This window comes from Planococcus citri, chromosome 2 (assembly GCF_950023065.1).
Source record: "Planococcus citri chromosome 2, ihPlaCitr1.1, whole genome shotgun sequence".
NCBI lineage: Eukaryota > Metazoa > Arthropoda > Insecta > Hemiptera > Pseudococcidae > Planococcus > Planococcus citri.
Window position 1 is genome coordinate 27,471,863 of NC_088678.1, and position 27,921 is coordinate 27,499,783.

Here is a 27,921-nt window from a genome sequence, read left to right on the forward strand (position 1 = left end):
ACACGATTCGAATCATGCACACTGGTTTCTACAATGTTTACCTACTCTGCATCAATTTAGTACATTCAACACAGTTACTTACTTAGGTTATTAAAAATTTTTTTTAAATCAATCATTATAATTTTGGAAATTTTTATTCAATTTGCAATTATTTAGAGAATACTATTGTTAGAACTAAGTATTCGAACAAAAAAAACCAACAAAATCAAAAAGAAAAAAGAAGTCTTACTATTAATATTACATCTTGATGCTATGAATCCTACATACATAATGAATTAGTTAGATATATGCTAACATAGAATAAAAGAAATACCCTCAAAGCGTCTGTTTTCTCAACGTTTAAGGAATTTATAATTCTGACACAGTCCCCAACATGAGTGCATTAAATAGTTACCAATGTCTGAAGTTAACGGGCAACAATGCACTTATGTTAATTATAAGAAGTGGGGGGGGGGTGGAAATAATGGGGAAAATTCAAATGGAAATTGAACTCGATAATGGTCAAGTGTGACCTGGGAAGTACAATGTCGGTTTCAAAATTTTTCTAATCCTTCCCATATATCCTCCACCTCTACCTCTCATTTAACATTTCAATGATTAGTGGGAGATGAATGGGGAGGGGGTAGAAAAATTTGAAATCACCATTGTACTTCCCAGGTCACACTTGGTCAATATCAAATTCATTCCATTTGAATTTTTTATATCTTCACCCCCACTCTTGTCAATCAACATTTCAATAATTGGTGGGGGATAAATGAGGAGGGGGAGAAAAAAATTGAAAAATCATCATTTAGACAACATAGGTATGTGACTTGAGTCAAGTTATGAGAAGTTATGCTATGGTGGGTGAATATAATATGTAGTACCTACTCTTTTTATCATCATCGTAGCATATTATGTAGTACAATTCTATACAATCAAGTCAAGTATGAATACGGCTATACATTGAAAATATAAAATCGTAATCATAAAATTAATATCTATTGTAGGGTGCAATGGAAACAAAGTAATTTCAGTTTTAAAATTTCTAGACACCAAACTGGTTTTGTGATGCAGATCTGCAAAGAAACGTGTTGTGTTGGATGAATTATTTTGAAACATTTTCAGTTGATTGACAAGAGTGGGGGTGAAGATATAAAAAATTCAAATGGAATTTCTCGTGCTTAAAACTTCCGAAGTAACCAATATTATACAAATCTCCAGAATGCCCAGGCCAACATTCTATAATGGCTGAGATTCTGTAAATTCTAGGGGACACATGACATCTAGATTCGCTTTCCTCTTTTGGGCAGAAAAATATTTCATTAGTTGACGATTTAAAAAAAAAATCATTTCCCTTGATAAATCTTTCCTCTTTCACTTTTGGTTTCATTGAGTCATCTGGGACTGAAAGCTGACTTGATAAATTTACTTTGTTACATTTTTTTCAACACAAAAAGGTTTGTAGTATTTGGCAACCGCCGCATAGAAGCATGTTAGTAGAGCTACGGAGATGTATTGTTACTATTTTTTGTAATTGTAAATAAAAATAAAGTTCTCAGACATGTACAATATTGTTTGAATTTATTCAAGATTTCCTAGATTAATTTGAGTCATAATGTTATAATACGCAAAAGTAAATAATTATACAAAGGTTTTAGATGATGAATTCGGGGATGTAGGAGGTCGAATGTGTTGTTGCCCGTTAAGAATCTACGGAATTCTGCCAGAATTGGAAATTCCTGGCATAAACGTTGAATACACAGACCCTTAAGCGGGTATTTCTTTTATTCGATGTTTGCATTATACCTAATTATTCATTAAAGGATTCATAGCATTAAGACGTACATACCTAATATTAAATCTAAGGCTACTTTTTTCTTGTTACATAGTTTTTTTTTCCGTTGATTAGTTCTAACAAGAAGTACTCTCCAAATGAATTTCAAATTAAATAAAAAGTTCACAAAATTGGAATTATCAACTTTTTAAAAATTTTTAATGACCAAGTCATCGACGTTGGATAAGTATGTTAAATTGATACAGATACAGAATAAATATTGCAGAAACAATACTTTCAAGAAATTTGATATTAAAATAATAATTTAAAAAAAAAACATGAACTTACCAGAAGCTGTATCCTTGGGGCAAGAAACTGGTAGATATTCCTCAAACGGCGAAATAAGCATATGATACAAGGCTGTAAGACAGGACGGACCTTGCCAAGTATTCACTCGACCTGCCCTTACACTTCCATGTCGACTAGTCGATCCACTGGCTACACTGCCACTCAAGCTGCCAACACTACACCATAAATTTACTCATTAGAGTTCATCTACCATCTTTACACGTTTCAAACTCAATTTACGCGAATTTTTACCTGAACAAGCTGCTCAAGCTGTAATTGCTCGAATTGAACAAATGATTACGATTCACCATTCGGAGAAAACTGGCTCGATCGTTGTCTTGATTCAAGCGATCTCCCAATTCATCCAGATGGTGTGACCATACTTCATCCGCGTCCAAGTCGGCTTCGTTGTTGCTGCAAAAAACACAAAAATTAGGGTCAAGTTGATAATAAAGCAAAGAAGTCCCACTCTACTCATTACACAACTTACTGTATATTTTCAACGCCAAAGCTATCGCGGACATTTTGTACGTAGTTTTCGAGCAATGAACCGGAAGTGGTGAGATTCTCTTCGGTAGTTCCGGGTTCTTGTTCGCGTTCGGTTTCACTTAACGCTACTTGATGGAATTTTACGATACCTGAATATGATAAAAAAAATACTCGAGTAGAAAAACATACTTTCTGAAACGCAGGACGGTGTGCTTGTTAATGATTTACCTTTATTCGGTACAATCAACCAAGAATACAAGTAACCCGCAGCTAAGCTGTAATAAAGCACCGATGCTTTTTGTTTATTCACTATATCAATGATTTGGTCGACCGAAGTGATGGCGCTATTAGTGCTGGAGGCACGATTACTGATCGTATTATTGATATATCCTTGTCTTTCCAGCAACAGATCGACGAAAGCTCGAGTTCTTCCTCGTTCAGCGATCAGCATTGCTTCTTCGGTACGATTCAATGCCACTAGAACACTCTGAAAAAAGAAAAAAATATTTAAAACCATTTACTAAGAACATTTTCAAAAGAGTCGAGTAATAAACTCACTTGTAACGCTTGATACGAGGCAGTCTGTAGATCAAACAGAGATAATTTATAATCCGTAGAGCCAGTCGACTCTCTACGTATGATTTCTAAAAGACTAGCAGCTTGATCCAGATGCACATGAGCAGCCTCCAGTTGTCCACTACTCCACAAAGCTAGTCCAAGTCTATGACGTATTCTAGCTTCTTCTTCCCGTCTACCCAGAACTTCAGCTATTTGCAATCCTTGAGTTAGATACGCTACAGCTTGATTGGTATTACCAAGGGCATGATGGATACGACCTGTGCAGAAAAATATGTCGGTAAATCCTTCAGCAATTTAATTAACAGCCCTAAAAAATTGAATGTCTTACCTAGGCTACTGTAAGCGACAGTTTTGGCTAATTTATCATTAGTTTGAGCTGCTATGGATAGATGTTGCTCTTGGTATTTCATAGCTTCTTGTAAATTTCCTAAAGATTCGTAAACGCTTCCTAAGTTTCCACAAGCTCGACCCTGAAGTGGAGCCAATTTCAGCTCTTCTGCAGTCTCTAAATCTGCTTGGTGATATCTCAAGGCGGTTGAATAATCAGCCATTTGTTGATACACTTGGCCTAGTCCGCAGGCAGCGTCAGATTCAGCTACTCTATCTTTCAGTTCTCTGTCAGAACGAGGAATTTTCATTAAAATATTTGTCTTTTCCGAACTACGTTGTACCTCAAATGTTTACCTGGCGATCAAAAGTTGATGCTGTAGACACGATATGGCCTGCTGGTAGTTTCCTAACGAAGTATGTATATGGCCTAATTCTCCATAAGCTGACGCTTTCGCTTCGGCGCTGTTCAGTTCATGAGCGACAACGAGTCTCTTCTCGAAACACACCAAAGCTTGCTGAAGATTACCCAGTCGTTTGTGAGCATGTCCCAGACCTCTGTAAGCTCTTTCCAAATCTCTAGGAGATTTCAGTTTTAATCCAACGGCTAAATGTTGTTCGTGACACTTGATAGCTTCTTCTAGATCTCCTAAGGCGTCGTAGCAATCACCCAGGTTACCAAAGGCTCGTCCCTGTATTGAAATTTGATCGGTTAGAGGAAAGATAATGAGCACAGTTGCGAAAAATGGTGATATTACCTTATCTATGAGAATGGTATTGGAACTTATTTGCTCTAAAGTGGCAAGCTGTTGTTCGAGGTAACCAATGGCGTCTTCAAAATGACCCATGTTCAATCTGGCAATACCTGCAGATGAATAAAAAATAAATAATTATTACAATTAAAAAAATGGGCAGATGGAGAAAAAAATTAGTTCGTTGAGCCTAACGTACCCAGATTTCCAAAAGCTTGAGCTTGCATTAAGCAATCTCTTAATTCTTTGGCTCTTTCTAGCTGCTCCTGGTAGCATTTTATAGCATTTGTATAATTTCCTAAGCACATATGAACTGCTCCTAGATTACCATGAGCTCGACATTCTCCTTTCACATCTCCCATCTCTTGACGTACCGTTAATTCCTATAAATAAAACACAATTTCACAGTAACAACTACTCACATACATGCTTCATCGTTTACTGAAAAAAAAAAATCAAAACAGATCCACTCACCTGAGTATGATATCCTAAAGCTTTATCATAACACCTCACTAATCGATTAGCTAAACCAAGCGAACCATACGCAGTCGCTTCTAAACTCCTATCCTGACTCTGTTTAGCAAACGTCAACTGTCTTTGGTACATTTTAATCGCTTCTTCGGTATCATTAAGTTTAATTAAAATATCTCCTATGTTGCCCAACGCTCTAAATTTGCCCACTAGATGTTTGGTCATATGGGCAATGGCTAAAAAATATTTCTGGCATTCTAAAGCAGTATCTAAATTTCCTAAAGCTAAATGAGCCAGACCAAGATTACAATACGCTCTTCCCATGTTCATCTTATCTTGTAAATCTTTAGCCAGGGCAAGATCTTGGTCGTAATACCGAACCGCTTCGCGGAAATTACCCAGACAATAGTGGGCATAACCGAGAAAATGGCAAGCTTTGGCTTCTCCTTCGACGTCGAGTAATTCTTGCGACAGCATGAGGTAATTTTCGTAGAATGGCACAGCTTCGGCGAATTCGTTGCGAGAACTTAGGCAATTGGCTAAATTCAGCAAAGCGCAGGCTTCACCGGCGGTATCTTTTAGTTCTCTGGCGATATTTAAATGAGCTCGATAGTGTAACAAGGCCATCTCGTGAGCTCCTAGAGCTTGATAAGCAACTGCTAGATTGCCATGTGTGCAAGCTTCGGATCCTCGATCTTTGACTTCTTTCGAGATGGTCAATTCTTGTTTGTGGTATTTGATGGCCTGCGAATAAAATGAGATTAGTTGAACATTCGACCATTTATTATCCAAAATGATATCGCCATCGATTTCAGTACAAGTCATATACCTGTTCGTAGAATCCCATAGCACTATAAGCATTTCCAATATTTCCATAAGCTCGGCCCATTCCTGCACGATCTTGCAAAGCTCTAGCGATATTCAAATGAGCCTGATGTAATTTCAAAGCTGCATCATGTTCACCCAAAAGTTGATAAACTATTCCTAAATTGGAGCACGCTCTTCCTTCTCCAATTCGATCTCTGGTGCTAAGTGCCATATCGAGTTGTCGTTCGTGCCATTTTTTCGCCTGAAAATTTCGTCAATCGATAAAACGTGAGATATTATTTTTATAAAAATATTACTTTCGTTGAGTTTATACAATCATTTTTTTCACTCACTTGCTGACAATCTCCGGCACATCTAGCTGCATGTCCTAGACCAGCGTAAGCACGTGCTTCTATGGCTCTGTCTCCTAACTCTTGAGCTATCCTTAGAACATGCTCGTGATATGTGATAGCTTGAGTGAAATTTCTTCTGTAGTGGTAAGATGAGCCCAGATTGCTGTAGGCTCGAGCTTCTTCGACCTATTGATCAAATTATACTCGTAGTTAGACGTAAATCGTAATGATCATCTTACTCGAAAACGTTATTTTGTGTGCTCCGTTGATTAATGCAAATTTCAGAATCTTATTTGAATAACTTTAATATCAACTCGAAATGTACCTTAGTTACCTTACATTACTTACAATTTCAGCAAAATTAGAAATCTTTTGATTTTTTTCTACTGGAGGCGCCTTTTTCCAGATTGGAAAATAATCACTTCCAATAAAAATGATAGTGGAAAAAAATCGTTGATTTTTAATTTTGTTGAAATTAGTCTACACATGAATTTTATCCCTGCGGACTACAGCAAAAGAGTGTAAGGGGTTCCCAAAGTGGAGCGATATATTTTTCAAAACATTATAAAACATGGAAAAATTGATGAATTTGGTCCACATTTAGGTTGATCGTGTAGGAAGTCATAAAAGCGACGAGCAAGGGAATCTCTCGAGATGTCTGCTTCTGATTTGGACGAGACTGTGATTTTTTGTAAAAAATATGGTCTGAAACCCCCATTACCAAGCTTTAAGCAGCTCAAATTCATTTTTAATTTTTACAAATTTTTACAAATTTCTGCAGAATTGATCATTTTTTGGTGATTGGATACCCTGAGAGGTTCCCTTGTACGAAAAAATTGAAACAATTGAGGGTTATTTGTACAGGAAGCCTGTTCAGATGGAGCTAAAAGAAGTAGAAACGAGTTTTAGTGCGTTTTTCGGAAAGGATTCAGAAAATTTATAGCTGGAGGCCCCAGATCGATTAAAAAGAAATGAAATAAGATAAAAACTTACCAAAATTACGGCAATTTTGATTTAAATTACCAAAATTACGGTAATTTTGATTTTTTTAAATTACTAAAATTACGGTAATTTTGCTTTTTAAAATTACCAAAATTACGGTAATTTTGATTTAAAATGACCGCAATTACGGTAATTTTTATTTAAAACATTGAAACGACCAAAATTACGGTAATTTTGATTTAAAATTACCAAAATTACGGTAGATAATTTTGATTTTTAAATTACCAAAATTCCGGTAATTTTGATTTTTTAAATTACCAAAATTACGGTAATTTTGATTTGAAATTACCAAAATTACATCACGGTAATTTTGACTTGAAATTACCAAAATTACGGTAATTTTGATTTTTTAAATTACCAAAATTACGGTAATTTTGATTTTTTAAATTACCAAAATTACGGTAATTTTGATTTTTTAAATTACCAAAATTACGGTAATTTTGATTTTTTAAATTACCAAAATTACGGTAATTTTGATTTTTTAAATTACCAAAATTACGGTAATTTTGATTTGAAATTACCAAAATTACATCACGGTAATTTTGACTTGAAATTACCAAAATTACGGTAATTTTGATTTTTTAAATTACCAAAATTACGGTAATTTTAATTTTTTAAATTACCAAAATTACGGTAATTTTGATTTTTTAAATTACCAAAATTACGGTAATTTTGATTTGAAATTACCAAAATCACATCACGGTAATTTTGACTTGAAATTACCAAAATTACGGTAATTTTGATTCGAGATTACCAAAATTACGGTAATTCTGATTTAAAATTACCAGAATTACGGTAATTTTAATTTGAAATTACCAAAATTACGGTAATTTTGATTTGAACCTCAGCATTATCATAAAATATACGATTTCAAACGGCGTCGACTTGCCACCAATCAACGAAACACACAATAAGAGGAATTACTCTCGAACCTCCGTAAAATTACCTTATTTCCTAATCGTTTAGCTAATCTTAAATGCTGATTATGGCAATCAACGGCGCTTTCGAATTCTCCCATCGCCAAATACACAGCACCGACGTTACCGATTTCTCGAGCTTCTTGCAGCTTATCACCTTGTTGCTTGACCAACTGAACACATTGTTTATGAGAAGCCAACGCATTCGGATAATCTCCAATGGCCGTATATACGTGACCTGCACAAATACCAATATAGAAAAATTACAAAATTTAAAATCTATGAGTAACTCAAACCCTGCACATGAAAGTGACACCCCTACAAACCTAGACTAGTTAACGCGGACGCCGCTGACTGAATATCTCTGCATTTCATGGCCAGCACGAGCTGATGTCTATGAGCAGTCAGTGCCTCTTTATAGCTTCCTTTGCTGAAATACGCCGAACCGAGATTTCCATGGGCTCTGCATTCGCCGGCGGTATCACCGAGAGATTTGGCAACAGCTAAGTCTTGCTGCATGTATCCGATAGCCTAAGGAGAAAAGCTCAGACGTATATCATTGTTTAAAAAACCAAAACCTGGCCCATCACGGACCAGTCATAGTAAATTAGCATGAAAATCCAATTCACGATAAGAATTCCAGTCAGCCTGTTAATTTAACCGACGAGTGTATACTAATTTCATCTTTTTGAAAAGTCCAGAAAATTTTTTCCAAAAGTGAAAAATCGTACGTCGAATTCGTGACTTGAAAAATATGTCATCGAAATAAAACTTGGCCCATAGATGCGATCGGTTTTTATAATTTCCACCATATTATAATATTATGTACTAAGAAAAGACCCATTATCAAGTTGAGATTTCATTTGAATAAGTATTAAATCCGCGTCTATCTGTATTCGTTTAGGTAAATTAATTACTTCCATTTTGAAGCCGTATAGAAAACCTATTAACGAAACCTCTTCGCCGCATTCGACGCTCGTGTATTAATTTTTCAAACATCGAGGTGGGGGCAAGTGCTAAATTGACACGGTATTTCGATTTTAAAAATTATTACATCGTTTTGAATTACATACGCCGAAAGAATAAAAAAAAAACACAACAGAGAACGAAGAAGAAACTCGTCTACGAAGGTGGTGTTTCAAAATGAAAAAAATGAAAGGAAGACCCACTGTATCAATTTTTTCTTTCCAAACTACATACAGGCGGTTCATCGATTTAATTTCCATATTTCGAATCTAGTTCGAAGTATATCAAATTACTCACTTTGTCTAAAGAATTCAAAGCCCAATACGCGGATGATAAAGCAGAAAATACCGATCCACGCAGCTTAAGGCTACACGTTCCAATTCTTAATGCGGATTCCAATACGATAACCGCTACTGTATATTGACCGGCCGCCAGTAATTCTTGACCGACTACCGATATTATCACAAACGCCGATTTATCCAAGTTCATTGTTTCTAATTGCCTGAATACAGGCTCCAATGTTCCTGTAAAAACAACGTAATTGTCTATAGTAAAATTACCATTTAACCGTATGCGTGCATTTTTTTCCCTTATTTAATTAGGCCCGACCACACTCCTCCGAACAAGGTACCTCTCTACCTACTATATTCCTGTCTCCTCAACACGTTGTTGTTGTTGTTGTTGTTGTTGTTGTTGTTGTTGTGTTGTGATGATGATGGTGGAGCTGAAGTCGATCGTAATTGAAAAGGAAAAGTAGTCTAAGTGCGCGGCTAACATACTAATGGGAATAATTTTAAAAGTGAAATTCCAACTGTATTGTAGGCTATATGTATTATGTTAACGAGACTAATTAGTAGCCAACTTCTGATGTCCGCGAATAATAATAAGTAAATAAAAAAACCTCGGTCTCCCAATGTCGAAATAAGCGTACAGTATTTGCTATTTATACTAAGATCATAAGATGTATAATTCAACTCGACGTTATTTTATTTTTCCAGCAGTAATGACTCAGTCAATTTGGGCCCTGCTCGTGAAAGTACGAAAAACCATAAACATACTTATATTTTCAACTTGCATCGTGATACTCAAATTACACTTAAATAATGACCAAGCTTAACCTACTTCGTACTTCGTAACTCGTATTGAGGCGAAATTATCGTATGAATACATGCAAGGCTAAGATTATGAAAAATTGGGATCGAAGTACATATTATGGTTCGCAGTATGTATAAAGGGTGCCTGGGTTAGGTTAGAGGACAGCTCACCAGGAGATGTAATGTAATCGAATACGACATTAAGAAAAAATATTGATTGGATTAAATGAGTTGTCTGGCTGTGAACGTGAAGAGGCCAATAACCTTTAAAAAATTAATAATTTCAATTAAATGTCTGACCACTGTAACGAAGTAAAATACCCATCATCGAAAACTAAATGAAATGCACTTCAACTTGAAGCTATATTGTCGAAAAAAAATTTCAAGGAGAAAATACGTACGAGTACCTATTTGGGGAGCCCACTTAAGGATCCACTGCACTCTCCCCCCCCGTCGATCCTCCGGGATAACTTTTTTCTTAAACGGGGAGTCCTAAGCAACATATTTTTTAGCCCTTGTACTCAAAAAAAAAAGTGGCCCTACTTACAAAATGGCGGTCATTTTGATTGGCATAGGTCAGCTGAAATTGCAGACTTTGCGTTCCAACTTCCAACATAGGACTTGCACGAAATTTTTCAAACCGTACAAAGGTAGATCGAAAGATCAGGCAAAAATTTATCACCTGTCAAAATTTCAAGTGCCAAAGTGCATTTTTATATTTTTAGTGAATTTTTGAAAATCAAATTCTGGCCAAAAATGAGGGAAAAAATCAAAATTTTACCAAATTGACCAAGAAAGCTGAAATTTGGGATATACCCCATTTTCGACATGGCAAATCGATTGGAAACAGTTCTGGAGCCTCCAGCAGATTTTTGGAACTCGAAATTTCCACAAAATTTCATCAAAATGGAGTTAGAAAGCTGAAATTTATTCTGCAAATTAATTTCAATGCGCTACGAAGTACTGCAGGTAAATTTCAATTCGTTTTGGAGCCTCCAGCGATTTTTTGAAAATTACTGGAGCCTCCAGCAGATTTTGTAAACTTTAAATTTTTACAAAATTCCATAAAAAATGGAGATGGAAAGCTGAAATTTACTCTACACTTGAATTTTAACACTCTCTGAAGACGACTTCCGGTGGGTTCAAGTGATTTTGGTGCTTCCAGCGACTTTTTGAAAATTAATGAAGCCTCTACTAGTAGATTTTTGAAAATTGAAATTCCCGCAACATTTTATCAAATGGAGTTGGCAAGCTGAAATTTACTTCTAAAACTAATTTCAATGCGATATGAAGTCCACTACAATGGTGATTTCAAATGGTTTTGAAGCTTTCAGCTACTTTTCGGAAATTTCAATTTTCCAAAAAGCCTCATACGACCATTCAAAAAGTCGCTGGAGGCTCCAAAACGACTTGAAATCCACCAGAAGTCGACTTCGTAGCGTATTGAAATTAGTTTGCAGAATGAATTTCGACTTTCCATCTCCGTTTGATGAAATTTTGGGGAAATTTCAAGTTTCAAAAATTAGCTGGGGGCTCCAGTAATTTTCAAAAAATTGCTGAAGGCTCCAAAACGACTTGAAATTCCCCTGCAGTTGACTTCGTAGCGTATTGAAATTAGTTTGCAGAGTGAATTTCGGTCATCCAACTCCATTTTGATGAAATTTTGTGGGAATTTCGAGTTTCAAAAATCAGCTGAAGGGTCCAGAACTGCTCAAAACGGTTTGAAACAGTTTCCAATCGATTTGGCATGTAGAAAATAGGGTATATCCCCAATTTCAGCTTTCCTGGTTAATTTGGTAAAATTTGGATTTTTCCCCTCATTTTTGGCCTGAATTTGATTTTCAAAAATTCACCAAAAATCGAAAAATGCACTTTAGCACTTAAAATTTTGACAGGTGATAAATTTTTGTCTGATCTTTCCATCTACCTTTGTACGGTTTGAAAAATGTTGTGCAAGTCCTATGTTGGAATGCAAAATCTGCGATTTCGGCTGACCTGCCTATCAAAATGGCCGTCATTTTGTAAGTGGGGCTCCTTTTTTTTTTGAGTACAAGGGCTAGAAATGTTCCTTAGGACTAACCCTTTAAGAAAAAAGTTGTCCCAGAGGATCGACGGGAGGGGGGGGGGGGTTCGAAAGATCCTTAAGCGGGCTCCCCGACTGAATTTTATGAGGCTTGAAACTAGCAGTTTCACAATATTTCAGACCAAACATCATTTTTTAAAAATTAGGGACAAACTTCAACACGAGTAAAAATTATGTTAGGTACGAAAATGAGCAGACCAGATCACCTTGTTTTACTTCGTTTTCAAAAAATTTCTGATGTCATCATAATTTTTTTATCGGAGATCAAATTTTTGTCCAATTCATAAAAAATTGTTCAATATTTATTGAGAGTGGTCATTTTGTAACTACTCCTTTTCTTGAGATTTGAATGGGTGGAGAGAGGGGGGTGCGGCAGAATGTTTGGTCCAGATCTTGTTACAACGAAAAGGTAAACATTTCGACTGCGTGAAAAAAAATTTTAAAATTGAAAATGAAAAAGTTCTGAATTTTCTTGTCAATTTCAAAAATCTCAATGTAGGTATTTACTTTTTACAATTTTCAGCACGAAAAAAAATTTGTAAAAAATTAAAAAATCTGAAATAAAGAGAGAATAAATTCAATATTGGAATTTGATTGAAAATTGTGGAGAAAAGCACGACTTTTTAGCAAAAAATTAGGACAGCAGGACATACAAATAAAAAGTGTGATGGATACATTTTTAAGCATTATTTCAATGCAAAAATGTTATTGGTGGTGCTTTTGAATTTCTGTCTGCTTTTTTCGAGGGGGGGGGTAGGGGAGACGAAAAATGATTTCTTCAAATTCAAAAGTGTTTGTGCCTTGCCAAAAATTGATAAAAGTTGTGGTTTCTTCGCAAAAAATCTTGAATGTCTCACTTCTTTTACCACAAAAATCACCCAAAAATCTAGATTTTTAGACAAAAATTGCCTTGAATCGTTTTTCGAAAAAATGTCATTGTCGGTCTCCTTTTTTCGGAGGGGAGGGCGGCAAGAAAACGATTTCTTCAAAAGTGTTTGTGTTTTGCCAAAAATTGCTAAGAGTTGTTGATTCTTCGGAAAAAACCTTGAATGTCTCACTTTTTTTATCACAAAAATCCCCCAAAAATCTTGCTCTTTAGACAAAAATTGCCTTGAATTTTTGCAAACTTTTTCGAAAAAAATGTCACTAACCAAAAAGTTGCGAAGTAGCCCCACTTTTTCGAGAAAAACACCTGAAAAATTTCACTTTTTTGCCAAATTCACTAAAAGTTGTCGTTGATTTGCAAAAATTACCAAAAAATTTCAGTTTTTTCCAAAAATTGCTCATATGTTTCGCTTTTTTGCCAAAAAATTTCTCTGCATTTCACTAATAGGGTACTTATTGTGGAAGTTTTACTTTTTTATCAAAAAGTTTCGAAATAGCCTCACTTTTCTCTCAAAAATTTGGAAAAACAGAAATTTGTTGCCAGTAATTTCTAAAATCCTTTTTCCCCTTATTTTTTAAATGAAATGTTTCAACTTTTTTGTGATTTTTTTCTACAATAAAATGTTTTGTTCACGTCATTTTATAACATTTTTGATTACATTTTATTTACTTTTGTGAACTCTTGTGGTTACTGAAGCTTTTTTTTTGGGCTGGGGAGAGGAGGTGTCGATTAAAAATTTGTCGATAAACGTGAGAAAATAATGTCAATTTTTCCAAATAAAATAAAATTGCGATTTTTCAAAGTTGAATACTACGGTTTTTTGTAAAAATATTGAAATTTCTGAAATTCTCTAAGCTTAATGTTTTTTTTCAATACCAATAAACCGGGGTAACTTTGATCAAAAAACCCATGTTTTTTTTGTTTTTTTATGGTTTTCATCCACTAAAATTCGAGTTGGATTTTTTAAACATTTTTTTTCTGAAAGTCCCATCTTTCCTCTACATTTTGACGGTGGAACGAGTTCTGTAGCCCAAAGTGGTCAGACGTGGGAATTTTTTGAAAATTTGTCAAAAAAAATTTAAAAACGGGGTAACTTTGACAGCTTTTTTTTATGACGTATTTGCACTGGAACAAATCAGTCAAAAAAATGAAATAACCACCTGAGGTAACTTAGATATAGACAAATAAGTACACGATGCATAATTTACCATTCATTTTTCAAAATCAATGACAAAAATCTACAAAAAATGAAATTCGAGTTTTAAAAAAAATGAAAAAATCCAGAAAAACCGGAAAAATCGAAAATTATTAAAATTTGCTGCGGTTTTTTTCTGCTTTCCTTTTTTCCGCGATTTTATCGATTTTTGGAGCGGAGGGGGCTGGTTTTGCGGCGATTTTTCCTTCTCTTTTTCTTTTTGCCACGCTTTTGTCGATTTTTGGTTTTCAAAAAGTCGTGATCAATGTTACCCCGCTTTTTTTGACTCGTTACTGTGGCGGCGCGGTGTGATAAAAAAAAATGTTGTATGGGAATTAGGGTTACTTACACTTATTACTGCACGGTAGGTACAGTCAACAGATCCAAAACTATTTTCTACCTTGATTTACCCGGAGGTTTTTGTAAAATCAAAAAATTGAGAAGAAACCGTCACATTTTTTCAAAACACGAAAACGTCAACTGATAATACACAAACATCAAAGATCTACACATATTCTGATAGCCTGGACATTTCTCTTTCCAACGAGCACCCGGTGACCGCGGTAGGTTCATAATTACGTCACCTAGGGGGCCCTAAGTGTTGAAAAACGTTGCCGATCAAAGTTACCCCGCACGGGACAAAGTTACCCCGGTTTATTGGTATTGGAAGGAACAGTGGGAAGGGTGAAGGAGTATTTAATTCTGAAAAATATTTTAAATCTCTTCAAGACGAGTGAGAGTCAGAGAGGGGAGGGGGGGAGGTGAATCGTGTAAATTTGAAATAGAAAAATAATTTTCGACTGATTTCATTTCCAATTCTGGAAAAAATCCACTCGGTTCAAAAGTCAAGAACATTTTTTACAATTGTTGACCAAACCTTCGAAAATGTTTTAAAATCGAAAATCATTTCAAAATTCCAATTCAGCACTACACATTACACACGAATCGATACCCTACAAGGCTATACTTTATTCTGATTTTACTCCTCAATTTCACACATACCTATAACCAAACATACATTGCCGCACACTTGCGAAAGTCATTAACCTGCCAGAATGGTTTGAAAATAGACTTCTTATAATTTTCGTGTACTTAAAACGATACCACGAAGTACATTTATCCAATAAAACCATCACCCGGCTAATTTCTACACGTAAAAAATAGGCGGAAATATATGTAACACGATGGTAAAAGTAACACGCGATCCATCTATCGATCCGCCTACTTCGAAAAAAAAATAAGTAAAAAAAATACACGAGTATCATTTATCGAAATCGATCGTACTTTTGACCTTTTCGAAGAGTCATCAGGTTCGCGCGTTGCATTGACAAGGTCTTTCTAAATGCACCACATGGTCATTTGTAAAGCTACATGACCTTGACTCGGGGTAAACATCGATTTTGACCAATAATTAGCCTGAATCCACATAAGAACAGAGCGAGCCTGATGCTTTAGGAAGAAAAAGAATACATACACAATGACCACGTTTGGAATTACAAGCTTTCCGAGTACGAATATTATATTATTTACGTCGATAAACAGAGAGACGTAGACTGAGAGGGAGATAAATGCAAATATAAATTCTTCGGATACGTGCGCGTACGGTTTAAAAAAATTAATAATAAAAAAGAAACTACACGCAAATGTATTCAAAACGCGGCATACCATTACAAGAATAGCAGCCGGCAGCGATAATTTATCATTTTTTGAAAGGCGAATACGCGTATTATAGGTATACGATGCGCCGCGAAGATCCATTAAGAGTATTGTTTGTTTAACTGTCGCACCACGTAAACGAATTCGCATTACGTAAACATTACTTTATAGGTACAAAAGCGTTTTTTTTTTGCCTCTACCAAATACATACATACAACAGAACTACTATACGTATAGAAACAGAAGTAGCATTATACTTAGGTAAAGGTAGAGGTTGTACATTACATCTTATAGAAGCTGGTTACCTCGTAATGGAGATTTTATTGAAGCTTCTACCAGGCCGGCTAGCAATTGCGTTGAATTCGGTTCGACTGCTAAGCCTGAGCTAAACACGGCCAACGCATCTCCGTGTCTCCCCAGGCACTGTAATGCTACACCTTCTCGGTAATACGCCTGCGAAAAATACAACAAGAAATCACGTAAGAAGAGATAAGATATGACCGAAGCACTCACGACGAATATATAAATACGAGTATGATTGATAAAAAGTAAATTTAGTCTGAGAAGAATAAATTATTATTCAAAAAAGGTCATATGGGTCGTATGTATTATTCACTTTTCTTGAAAAAAGCTTTGGCATAAATACTCGAGCAGTAGATTTATCTTTCCCTTCCCTTCTCCTTTCTCGTACTTTGTAGTTGGTACCGAGAAATTGATAAAGAGCAATTTCAACTTAACGTTTAGAAGGATTTTCAATCAGTAAGCACCAATCAAAATTATACATATGTAGATTCTCAAGTTCATTTCTGAACCTCCTACAGCAATTTAAAATTTCTGGAGAAAATCGAAAACTTATTGGAGGTTCTGGACCCAAAAATGGTGCAAAAATGATTGTTTTCGTTATTTAGGGAGAAAAAGTGCCACTCTTGCTCCCGCTTCTGATTTTTAGAAGTACATACTGGCGTTTTTCTCCCTCATAACGAAAAATATCGTATTATTCAACCATGGGAGTAAAATTCGTCGAAAATCACTTTTACTCCCCAGTTGAATAAACTACCATTTCAAGTTGGACGATTGTGCAGGTTCAACAGACGATTAAATGAATGAGCAACCGCAACCCTCGGAATGTTATTTTTGAAAATTTGATCATTTGCATTTTCTTGGAATTTACTCATTGATGTCCAAAAATATCGAAAGGTCCCCTTTTAACAAGGGATCCTTTTGAGGTGTCACACGCCAATTCGAACGGGACTGCGATTTTTGGAAAGAGCATAGTCTAAGACCGCCAAAACCAAATTTTCAGCTGCCCAAGTTCATTTTTTGATTTTTGGTGAATTTTTGAAAATTCAAAATTGACTGTTTTTGGAAATTTATGCTTTTTTTAAAAAAAAGTACGTACTTGATCAGTAAAAATGGGCAAAATAAGTCCCAAAACTAATATTATTCACCCAAATCCAAATTTCACAATTTCCAGCCATTCTGGAGCCTCCAGAGCGATTTTCCAATTTCTCCAGAATTTTGAAATTGCTCCAGAAGGCGTGAATATGAAGTTGGGCAGCTAAAAATCGAGTTGTATATTAGACTCGACCTGTTTAACGAGTTTATCTACATTTGAGCCGATTTTGGGAGTGACACCTCAAGAGTGGTTTTTTGACCAGCTTTTTTCAAAATTAAAAAATCAAAAGTTTTCCGTTTGTGAGGAAATTTTTGAAATTAGTGCGAATCGCTATATTTCTTCAAGAACTAACCCCCGGAGCGCAAATTATACCATTTCCAGCCGTTTTGGAGCGAGAGTGACACCTCAAAAAACCGCTTTTGAGGTGTCACTCTCAAAATCGGCTCAAATGTGGATAAAACCGTTAAACGGGTCGAGTCTTAGCTGCCCAACTTCATATTCACGCCTTCTGGAGCAAATTCAAAATTCTGGAGGAATTGAAAAATCGCGCTGGAGGCTCCAGAATGGCTAGAAATGGTGAAATTTGGATTTGGGTAATTAATATTAGTTTTGGGACTTATTTTGACCATTTTTACTGATCAAGTACGTACTTTAAAAAAAAAGTCATAAATCGTCAAAAACAGTCAATTTTGAATTTTCAAAAATTCGCCAAAAATCGAAAAATGAACTTGGGCAGCTGAAAATTTGGTTTTAGGGGTTATAGACTATGCTCTTTCTAAAAATCGCAGTCCTGTTCAAATCGGTGTGTGACACCTCAAGAGGTTCCCTTGTAAGCACCAATAAAAGTGAAATTTCAGGGGAAAATTGGAAACTCGCTGAAAGCTCCTGAATGGTTGTAGTTTTTTCCTCTTTTTTTTTGAAAAAAAAAGGATTGAAATGAAGTAATTCTTTACATGATTAGTTTCGTTAGATTAGAAAAAACATCGAAAAAATCTCCAAAAATTCATAAAAGAATTTTGGCTTTATAAAAATATATATATATTTTTTTTTTTGGGTGTTTGTAATTACTTGATTATTACACCCGTCGTATGAGATTTAAATCGAGTTGGTAAGGTCAAGTTTTTTAATTAAGTCTAAGAATTTTTTAATTTCGGAAGGGTCGTCTGGTATGAATAGGGATCTTTCATCTATTTGTAGGGACAGTCTGTGCTGATGTAAGAAGGGGCAGTTAAATAGTAAGTGTTGGACAGATATAAGTTCTGAGAGGCAGAACTGACATGTGGGTTTTGGGGCCTTTTCATAGAGGTGATTATGTGTGATTTTTGTGTGGCCAATTCTCAGTCTGGTTATAATGATTTCTTCAAGTCTGTTTAAGTGGGAGAGGTTTTTCCAAGGATGGACTAATTTTTTATGTTGAAAGAGCTTGTTTGTGGTTTGGAGGGACCAAAAGTTTTGCCATTTCTTAAGTGTGCTTTGGGTGAAGATAGATTTGAGGTCGTCAGCTGTGATAAATATAAGGGGAGAAAGGATGGTGGCAGATTTTGCATTAATGTCTACAATTTCATTTCCTAAGATTCCAACGTGGCTGGGTACATACATAAACTGTATGAAGAAGTTTGAATTTTGTAAGTCAAATAGAGTTTTATGAATATTTTGAATTAGAAGGTGATCGAAAAAAAGATTTTGGATAGCAGTTAGTGAGCTGAGGGAATCACTTTGAATTAAGAAGGACTTATTTTCTGATTCATAAGTGAGTATGTCACAGAGACAGTGGAAAATAGCTGTGAGTTCGGCAGTGTAGATTGAAGAACAGTTATGGATTTTAAAATTTGAAATTCTATCATTTATAGAGTATGCATATCCTGTGTGAAGTGTTGGTATTTTTGATCCATCTGTAAAGCAAAGATTGAATTTTTTGTATTCTGATAAAAGTTCAAGATAGTTCTGTTTTATTACTAATGGAGAGTGGCTATTTTTTGGGTAGTTAATAAGCTGTAGGTTGACTTGAGGAGGTTTTAGAAGCTAAGGGGGGTATAATATTGGTTTTTGGATGAGAGTTTTGGGATTGATTTGAAGATCATTCAACATTGTGATGAAATTAGAAATGGGTCCTTCTATATGATCAAAATGTTGGGGGTTGGGTGGGTTAATTGAGTTTTGGAGTGGATGGAAAGGGTTGGTGGATGCATTTGAGATGAATTTGTTTGTTATGAGAGTTCTTCTGAAATCTGGGGGTAATTCTGCTGCTTCACAATATAGGCTATCTATTGGAGAGGAATAGAGGGCTCCTAAACAGATCCTTAGGGCTGAATTTTGAATTGTTTTTAGGATATTTGAAGTTTTATTTGAGATATTTGCAAAACATGGGCTTCCATACTCAATTTTACTGCGAATTAGAGATTTATACAAGTGAAGTAGGAGTTTGCGAGATGGTTTATACTTGGTGTTTTTGATTATTTTCAACAGATTTAGGCGTTTCATGATATCTGATTTTACTTTTAGAAAATGAGGAGTCCAATTTAGTTTTCTATCAAAAGTTAAGCCAAGAAATTTAGTTGTGGTTTTGAATTCTAAAGAGTGTCCTTTGAAGTTGAGGATGAGATCTGGAGGAATCTTATTTTTTTTGGTGAAAAGTATACAGTGGGTTTTTGACTCAGAGAAGGTTAGACCATTTGAATCTGCCCATGATTCAATTTTTTCAAGGGTTTCTTGGATTACTTGAAGAGCTAGTTGAATATTATTTGAACGAAAGGAAATGTTTATATCATCAGCAAAGATTCTCAGAGAAATGGGTCTAGAAACAACATTGGAAATGTCATCAATCAAAAGTATAAATAAGACTGTGCTAAGAACTGAACCTTGGGGGACTCCATTTTCAATTTCAAAAAACTCTGAGTATGTATTGTCAACTCTCACTCTAAAAGTACGGTTTGTTAAGAAATTCTGAATAAAGTAAGCCAAATGTCCTCTAATTCCAATGGAATGTAATTTTTGGAGAATTTTATAACGCCAGGCTTTATCAAATGCCTTTTCAAGATCAAAAAAGACTGAAAGAACACTTTCTTTATTCTGGAAGGCCGAACTAATTTCTTTTTGGAGACTGAAGAGGTGGTCTAGGGTAGATCTTTTCTTTCTGAAACCACTTTGATAAATGCTAAGAGAGTTTGAGGAATTAATATACCAATTAAGACGTTTAATAACCATTTTTTCAAGTACTTTGCAAGGAACTGAAGTTAAGGAGATGGGGCGATAATAGATGCCAGATTTGGGCTTTTATCTGGTTTTAATATTGGAATGATTGTTGCAGTTTTCCATAATTTTGGGAAGGAATCCGAAGTCCAAATTTTGTTATATAACTGAAGTAAATCTTCTTTTCCAGTGTCTGAAAGGTACTTTAACATGTGAGGGTGTATTTCATCAGGTCCAGGGGATGAATCTTTAATGTTGTAGTTTAGACAATGATTTAGCTCTGAACTTGTGCAGCTGAAAATTTGTTTTTGGGGGGTTTTAGACAATGCTCTTTCCAAAAATCGCAGTTCTGTTCAAATCGGTGAGTGACACCTCAAGAGGTTCCCTTGTAAGCACCAATAAAAGTGTTTCAGGGGAAAATTGGAAACTCGCTAAAAGTTCCTGAATCATGGTTGTAGTTTTTTCCTTCTTTTTTTTTAAAAAAAAGGGATTGAAATGAAGTAATTCTTTACATGATTAGTTTCGTTAGATTAGAAAAAAATCCAAAAAATCTCCAAAAATTCACATAAAGAATTTTGGCTCTAAAAATTTTGGTTACGTAGTTTTTCGTACAAAAGGAGTCATTTTTTTTCAATTTCAAAAAACTAAAAGAAAAAGTCTTTTAATGGCGTCCAAATGTATAGTTAAATAAAAAAACAGAAACTTTCAAGTTTTGAATCCAACTCTCGGAAAAGTAAAAAGGGCGGGAAACTTACAAAACTTGCCTCAAAATTTTAAAATATCGTATTTTGGTCTCCACAAAAGTTGTAGGACTGAAATTTTAGAGATGGCGTTACCTGAACAAAATTCGAAAAAAAAACAAGGCATAATAAGTCACAACCGAATTTTGAAATTGCGTACTCTCCAATTTCGAGTTGAAATGAAATGAACTGCTGTAAAATCATTCACAGTGACCTTGTGACCAAACAATTTTGGTTAAAATTTCTTAAGAAATTCAAACATTTCGTCGAAAATCCCTTTTAAGAATTTTGAGCTCAAGATTGAGACATGATTTTTGGAATTCTTGAAAAAATTACATGTAGACCATCAAAATGAGTTAAATTTTGGCAAAAAATTCAAATATTTCAATGAAAATGTTTTTTGAACATTTTTGACGATTATTGCAACTGGAATCGTCATTATTTTTTGGAATTTTTGAAAAAATGTCATACGATGTACCAAAATAGGTTAAAATATCACTAGAAATCCAAATGTTTCGACGAAAACTTATTTTGAACATCCAAAATATTGGGTCACGATCACGATTTTTGAAATTTTCGAAAAAATTTCATGCGAACTATCAAAATGGAATTAAATTTCAAATGCAAGTTCAAATTTTTCGAAGAAAATCTTTTTAGAGTATTTTTGTAGAATATTAACCCCAAAATTGGATCACGATTTTTGAGATTCTTGAATAAACGTTGAGCGATCTACGTATATCAAAAGATGGATTAAAATTTTACAAAAAATTCAAATATTTCGACGAAAATGATTTTTGAACATTTTTGAATAATTTAGAGTCTCAAATTGGGTCATGAACCTCATGATTTTTAGAATTTTTCAAAAAGGTATCATGTGACCTATCAAAATAGGTTGAAATTTCAGTAAAAAGTCAAAAAATTGTTTCAAAACTTTTTTCAGCACTGAGAAAAAATTTTGAACTCAAAGAGCCGATTTTCTAGGTAAGAGTATTTATGATGGGAGAAAAAACAAAAATTTCAGAAAAAAATTCAAATATGTAATACAGAATACACTGTAGGTAGGTAATAAAGAACATATTATAGGCAAATTAAAGGGTAAAAAACTTTCAATTTTTAAAATCGATAATTTTGCACAAAAAGTTGGATTTTTAATCGATTTGGTTGAACTGGAGTTTCTAAAGTTAATTTTACTATTTTTAAAAATGCTTGAAAATTTGAACTAAGTACATATATCACGTATAGAATCCAAATCAGCCAAAGCGAAGCGAGGGTAAAAATTTTAGAAAATCAGTTATAAGTTTGAAAAAAATCAAAAACAACATTTTTGATTTGAGAAAGTAATTTTCCCAAATTTAAACAACAATATTTCTTTGGGATTTTGATTTTTGAAAACAGAAAGAGATTGGTCCGAGCGAGCTATGGCAACAACTTTAGAAAACTCATAATTTAAGAAATGAAACATCATTATTTTTTTATGTAAAAAACCAGTGGTTTATATCTTTGACTAGTAAGTACTCAATTTACCGAATTGCTTAATGAACTTATTTTCTGAGTAGGGATTCCCCCATGATTTTCTTTTATATTTTTACTGCAGCTAAGTACTTTTAAAAGTTGCATTATTATTGTAAAATTTTCCATTTTGCATGAAAAAAAAAAGTTCCTCGCAAAAAACTTTCAACAGAGGGCAGCAAGCAAATGAAAATTTAGTACGAAAGTATAATGGAATAAAATTTCAAACAAAAATTCTAATGCATTTAACATCTGAATTTTTTTTACCATTTCTGAATGAAATACGAGTATAAGTTTAATTGGATCAATTGGTGTTTTTTGCATATATTTTTTTTAAAACAAAAAATTTAAGCATTTTCTGAGTTGAAGGAAACGTTCAAGCGAAGGAAGACCTTTCCCAAATAGATTTCCTTTTTCCCATAACCACTTTTGATTTCTACCAAATCTAAACTAAACGATAATACACCATACCTTAGGCCACTTAGGGTTGATATCCCTGGCTTTGGTGGCATCTTGTAACGCTTGTTGGAACTGTCCCATTTTAAGATGAGCTGCCGATCGGTTCGAGAACAGTATATGATTGGTCGGATCCAATTGTAATGCGTCTGTGTACAAGGCAACAGCCTTGGCGTAATCACCACCCTGGCAGGCTGCATTTGACTGGCGTACTTTCTCAAGGAATAAGGCTTTACTTGCTGCTGGCAACGAGGATGTACCTTCAGGTTCCACCTACGAGACAAAAAAAAATCACACGAAAAAAGCCATATTAGAACATTGGTGTTAAAATCAATCGATAAGAGACTATTTTTTCGCCAGACACACCTATGATGCGGCACCGAAAAATCGCTCTTATTAATCATACCGCACGTGGACTCGAGCCAATAACACGTCTTACCCATTAAAACCACCATTATTGCGTATAGCCCACGAAATAATTTGTATTTCTTGTTCTGTCAGAAAAAAAAATGATGATAATTTCTTATCTTGAATTGTTCCTCGCATTCGAAATATTTCTTATAGTGTGTGTGTCCGAGGCTACGCCTTTTTAATGTTTATTTATTTATTTTCATATTCGTTAATCGCCTTGACCGTATCGAAGGTTATTCAATTAGCATTTAAAATAGGTCCATTTGAGTATATGTATAAGTAAGTATAGGACATATATAGGGTGATTCGTAATAATGAAATACTCGCAAGCAATACTATACACAAATGTGGAAAAAAAATTAAGACATAAAACATTGACCTTTTGCCAGTCTTTGAATCTGATCATGGCGTAATTTAAGACATTAAACTTGATAGTAATAAACATACATTCTAACATGAGGATTTTGGCATAAGGCATTAAGGTATACTCCTCGCTATTTAAATAAAGTTGAAAAAAAAGAACAACGACAACTTCGAAACACCCTGTATCAACAATAAAAACCCATTTAAAAAAATTCTCGAATCATTTTATTAACGCGCGAATATATACTTAAACCGTATCAAATTTCATATTCAGCTTCCGAAGCTGGACTTCGTAAAAACTATTTTATTACGTTAGATGAATTCTTTATACGATTATAAATCCTCCACATGGGTACCTTACCATACAACTCTAGCACCAATAAAATTAAATAAAACTGCCAGCTATTTTAATATGATCTAAGAACGAATGTTTAATAGCGACCAAGAAGAAGGAAAAAATACTGTAACGGGATAATTACACCTTTCTTTCGTGGATACAAAATACCTGCATAAATTCGTGGTATTGTTTTTAAATCTAAGATCAAGTTCGCTCGCACAACCGTCGTAAAAGTAATTCATTCGATATTAACAACGTAATAAAATGCGATTAATTCTCAGTTCTCACCTGAGAACGACGTCGAATGGCCGGACGAGTAAACAATGATTTTCAAAAGGCGAATTTCCAGCAAGAAACAATGAAAATATCATTCCACAACCAGAATGTGAATTTTGTTCCACGATGTTCAAGTTTACAATAATGAATATCTAAATCAATACAATGAATTGTTATCAATTTAATAAATAAAGAGAATGTGGTAGAAATTGAACTAGGAAAGCAAAAAAAAATGAGAAACCTGTAGATACTTAACAATGGTTTTCACAATGCTGCTTATTTTGAAAGAAAAGCTTCAAAAGTACATACTTTTAGAACAGTAAATTAAATCTGTTCAATTTTCCATCTTTTTTCGGAAGAATTTTCTGGCTCTCCAGGATTTTAATTTTTTTTATATTTTTGAATTTTTTCCAGCTTTCTTCCTCCATAAAGTATCAAAAAGCATCGAAATTTCCCCTAAATTCGAACATAGACCATCTTCGTCTTAAAAAAAGGATTCCATGAGATGAAATTTCTCAATTTTTCTCAATTTTCTATCAAGAATGATACTTGAGAAAAAGTGAGGGTCCTATGAAAAAAATGAGATAAAAATTGTACTTTTTATAGAACATAAAATAAACTTTCCTGCAAAGTGTGATTGGATCTTTCTAGTGGACTTTTTTTTTTTTTTTTGAAATAATGTGAGCAAGAATAAAAAAAAACTCAACTTTATTAAATGAGAATATTAATATTGAAATATTCGAAAAAAATTTCAACTCTTGCAAAAATTGCCTCTAAAAGTTTCTCCTTTCAAAATAACCCCCTCAAGATTTTCTCAATCTATCTTTACACGCTTTCTTCACCACAGCAACATCGTTAATTAAATCCACACACTTTTGCAATACCCCTGCAGCCTTTCACATACACAAAACCCAACACAACTCGAGCGAAAGTCTGATTGTACATACATTCAATTCGTAAGCAATTTCTTTGGCTCAAAGTTGAAACTATCGCTCACAGAGTGGTCAGCGCGGCGCGGTTGAGTAACATTTATAACATCATTTCTGGTACGATTTACGATCTTGTTGGCTTGTTCGCCTCATGATTGACTGGTATTGCCCCGGTGAATACATTATTGTAGGCGTTAATAGCGCTAATAATTAATTCAAATCGATTCTATTATCAGATCTCGCCGTATTCAACGCCGCCATACCCCGTACCTTGCCCAGCAGAAAATCTAAATATCTCTTTTACACACAACAATAAAAAGTTACGACTTTGAAGAGTTCGCCTCGCGCCACTGTTGGGTCTACACACGAGCATCGTACATAGCGATTGCTGCTGCTGTGCTGCAGACGACTACGATGATGATGATGATTATTATGATGGTGATGGCGCGGATACTGCTGTAAATCATATGTCAATCGGAATGTAAGTGGGTCAGAAATCACCACGACTTCGACTCACGAGAGGAAAAAAACCAGGAAGAAAACCAATTATACCACTATACAGTAGGTGTATAAATACGTATCATAGGCACCTGTACGTGTGACGTCATTTTATTTATATACTCTAATCATAAATCGTATGATTTATAGTTGGTCGTATCGATTAAAAGCAATTTTCTAAGACCTTAGAGGAGTGCAGTGGTATAAAGGAAAGTCAGTCGTCGCTTTTAGAGTGAAATTTCAAAACAAGGTTTCAGTGCAGTTAGGAACACATCTGGGTACAGCATGTTTCAACTGATGAAGAAGGAGAGGGGGTTCTTGTCTACGACGTCAAAGCACCTGCGCAAACATAGAGAAAATCACTCCAACTTGATATGAAACCTGCTCTTGGGGTGGGAAAACGTTTTTTTTCCTGATATTAATAACATAATAACATTACACTCCCCACACACATAATACTTAATATTTACATATACATACATAGATTAACATAAATCAGAGCTCGTACTCGATCCCCCCCCCCCCCCCCTCAAAATAACTTTGGCAACCAAAAAAGTTCAAAAAACTAGCCAAAAACGTTAGGAGACGTGAACAAAATTTAATGTGAAAAAAATATTTCAGCATAGAGCTCAAGCTCGGTCCGGATCAGGCTGAAGACCAGGTTAGGATGAAAATGCCTGGCCGTACCTGGTCAGATCAAAATTGGGTAACTTGTGAAACCGGGCCAGCGGGCACACGACCTTGAGAGGTCTGAAGCAGACAGACGACCCTAAGAGGTCAACCAGACGACTCAATGACGTCATGAGTCCAAACAGGTAGACAGGTTATTGACCTTTAGAGACCAGATAGGCGGAAAACCGCCTTGAGAGGCTAGACAGACAAGTCAATGATCTTAAAAGGCCAGAAAAAAAGTCAGATGACCATGAGAAGCCAGACAGACAGGTCAATGACCTTGGGAAGTGAAACCTCAAAAGGCTAGACAGGCAGACAGACGACCACGATACAGCAGACAGGCAGGTCAGTGACCTTCAAAGGCCAGACAGACAAACGGGTCAATGACCTTAGGAATCCCGCCAGGCAGCCAGACGGCCTTGAGAGGCCAGACAGACGAACTTTAGGTGCCAGACGGATCAATAACTTTAAGAGGCCACACATACAGACAGACAGACCTAGACAGACAGACAGACAACTTTAGCAAGTCAGACAGACAGGTCAATGACCTTGGGAAGTGAAACCTCGAAAGGCCAGACATGCAGACAGACGACCACGAGACCGCAGACAGACAGGTCAGTGACCTTCAGAGGCCAGACAGACAACCTTAGGAAGTCAGACAGACGGGTCAATGACCTTTGGAATCCCGCCAGACAGCTAGACGGTCTTCAGAGGCCAGACAGACGAACTTTAGGTGCCAGACGGATCAATAACCTTAAGAGGCCACACAGACAGACAGACAACTTTAGGAAGTCAGACAGATGGGTCAATGACCTTAAGAATACTGAAAGGCAGGCAGACGACCTTGAGAGACTAGACAGACAAGTCATTGCATGATTTTCAGAAGCCAGACAGACGACCTTGGACGGCCAGATGGGCACTAAAACAGTCTCGAGGGGCCAGAAAAGCCGACAGACGACCTTGGGAGATTGGTCAGACGGGTCAATGAACTTCGTTCGGCTCACCAGCAATTACTGGCTAAAAATAAATCAAGATTTCGTCAATTTTAGCAAAAAACAGAGCTTTTTTCTACAATTTTTGGCAAAAAAGTGAAATTTTGAAGCAAATTTTAGAAAAAAATTGAGACTTACTTGTTTGTAATTTTTAGTGAAATAGTGAGACTTCTTGACAATTTTTGGCATTTTTAGAAAATAAGTTTTTTTTTTTTTTAATTTGGTAAAAACAAGATAGGTACTGTAAGTATCTACCTTACCTTTTGTAATTTTTGTTGAAAAAGTGAAACTCTTCTGTAATTTTTTGGCAAAAAAGTAACTTTTCTACGAAAAATTGTAGACAAAAAGCGAGTCTTTGACAATTTTAGTAAAAAATCAAGACATCTGAAATTTTTTAAAAAGTAAGCCACGATTTTTATTAATATTTCAGACTGTTTAACAAAATTCCCAGACAAAACATCATGACTTTTCC

At 35.1% G+C, this 27,921-nt stretch overlaps 1 protein-coding gene across 5 annotated transcripts in view; it reads right to left on the reverse strand.

Annotated features, from left to right (window-relative positions):
* LOC135835299 (tetratricopeptide repeat protein 28) overlaps positions 1-27,921 on the reverse strand; it is a 127,708-nt gene that overhangs the window by 58,230 nt on the left and 41,557 nt on the right. For 3 of the 5 annotated variants that reach the window (XR_010556856.1, XM_065349483.1, XM_065349485.1), the window contains 17 exons: positions 22,987-23,244; positions 15,987-16,134; positions 9,065-9,291; positions 8,128-8,332; positions 7,831-8,039; positions 5,883-6,068; positions 5,552-5,791; positions 4,726-5,466; positions 4,451-4,634; positions 4,258-4,364; positions 3,857-4,191; positions 3,501-3,787; positions 3,152-3,429; positions 2,822-3,080; positions 2,595-2,742; positions 2,357-2,518; positions 2,105-2,280 (listed from right to left, as the gene is read on the reverse strand). Coding sequence is in view for 4 of the 5 variants with exons in the window: in XM_065349483.1 (XP_065205555.1) it covers positions 2,105-2,280; positions 2,357-2,518; positions 2,595-2,742; positions 2,822-3,080; positions 3,152-3,429; positions 3,501-3,787; positions 3,857-4,191; positions 4,258-4,364; positions 4,451-4,634; positions 4,726-5,466; positions 5,552-5,791; positions 5,883-6,068; positions 7,831-8,039; positions 8,128-8,332; positions 9,065-9,291; positions 15,987-16,134; positions 22,987-23,244 (4,150 nt within the window). In the remaining variant the exon portion in view is untranslated. Of the gene's footprint in view, positions 1-2,104; positions 2,281-2,356; positions 2,519-2,594; positions 2,743-2,821; positions 3,081-3,151; positions 3,430-3,500; positions 3,788-3,856; positions 4,192-4,257; positions 4,365-4,450; positions 4,635-4,725; positions 5,467-5,551; positions 5,792-5,882; positions 6,069-7,830; positions 8,040-8,127; positions 8,333-9,064; positions 9,292-15,986; positions 16,135-22,986; positions 23,245-23,337; positions 23,394-24,370; positions 24,505-27,921 lie in introns of those variants that run through there. The other 2 variants (XM_065349484.1, XM_065349486.1) reach the window with 2 other exon arrangements.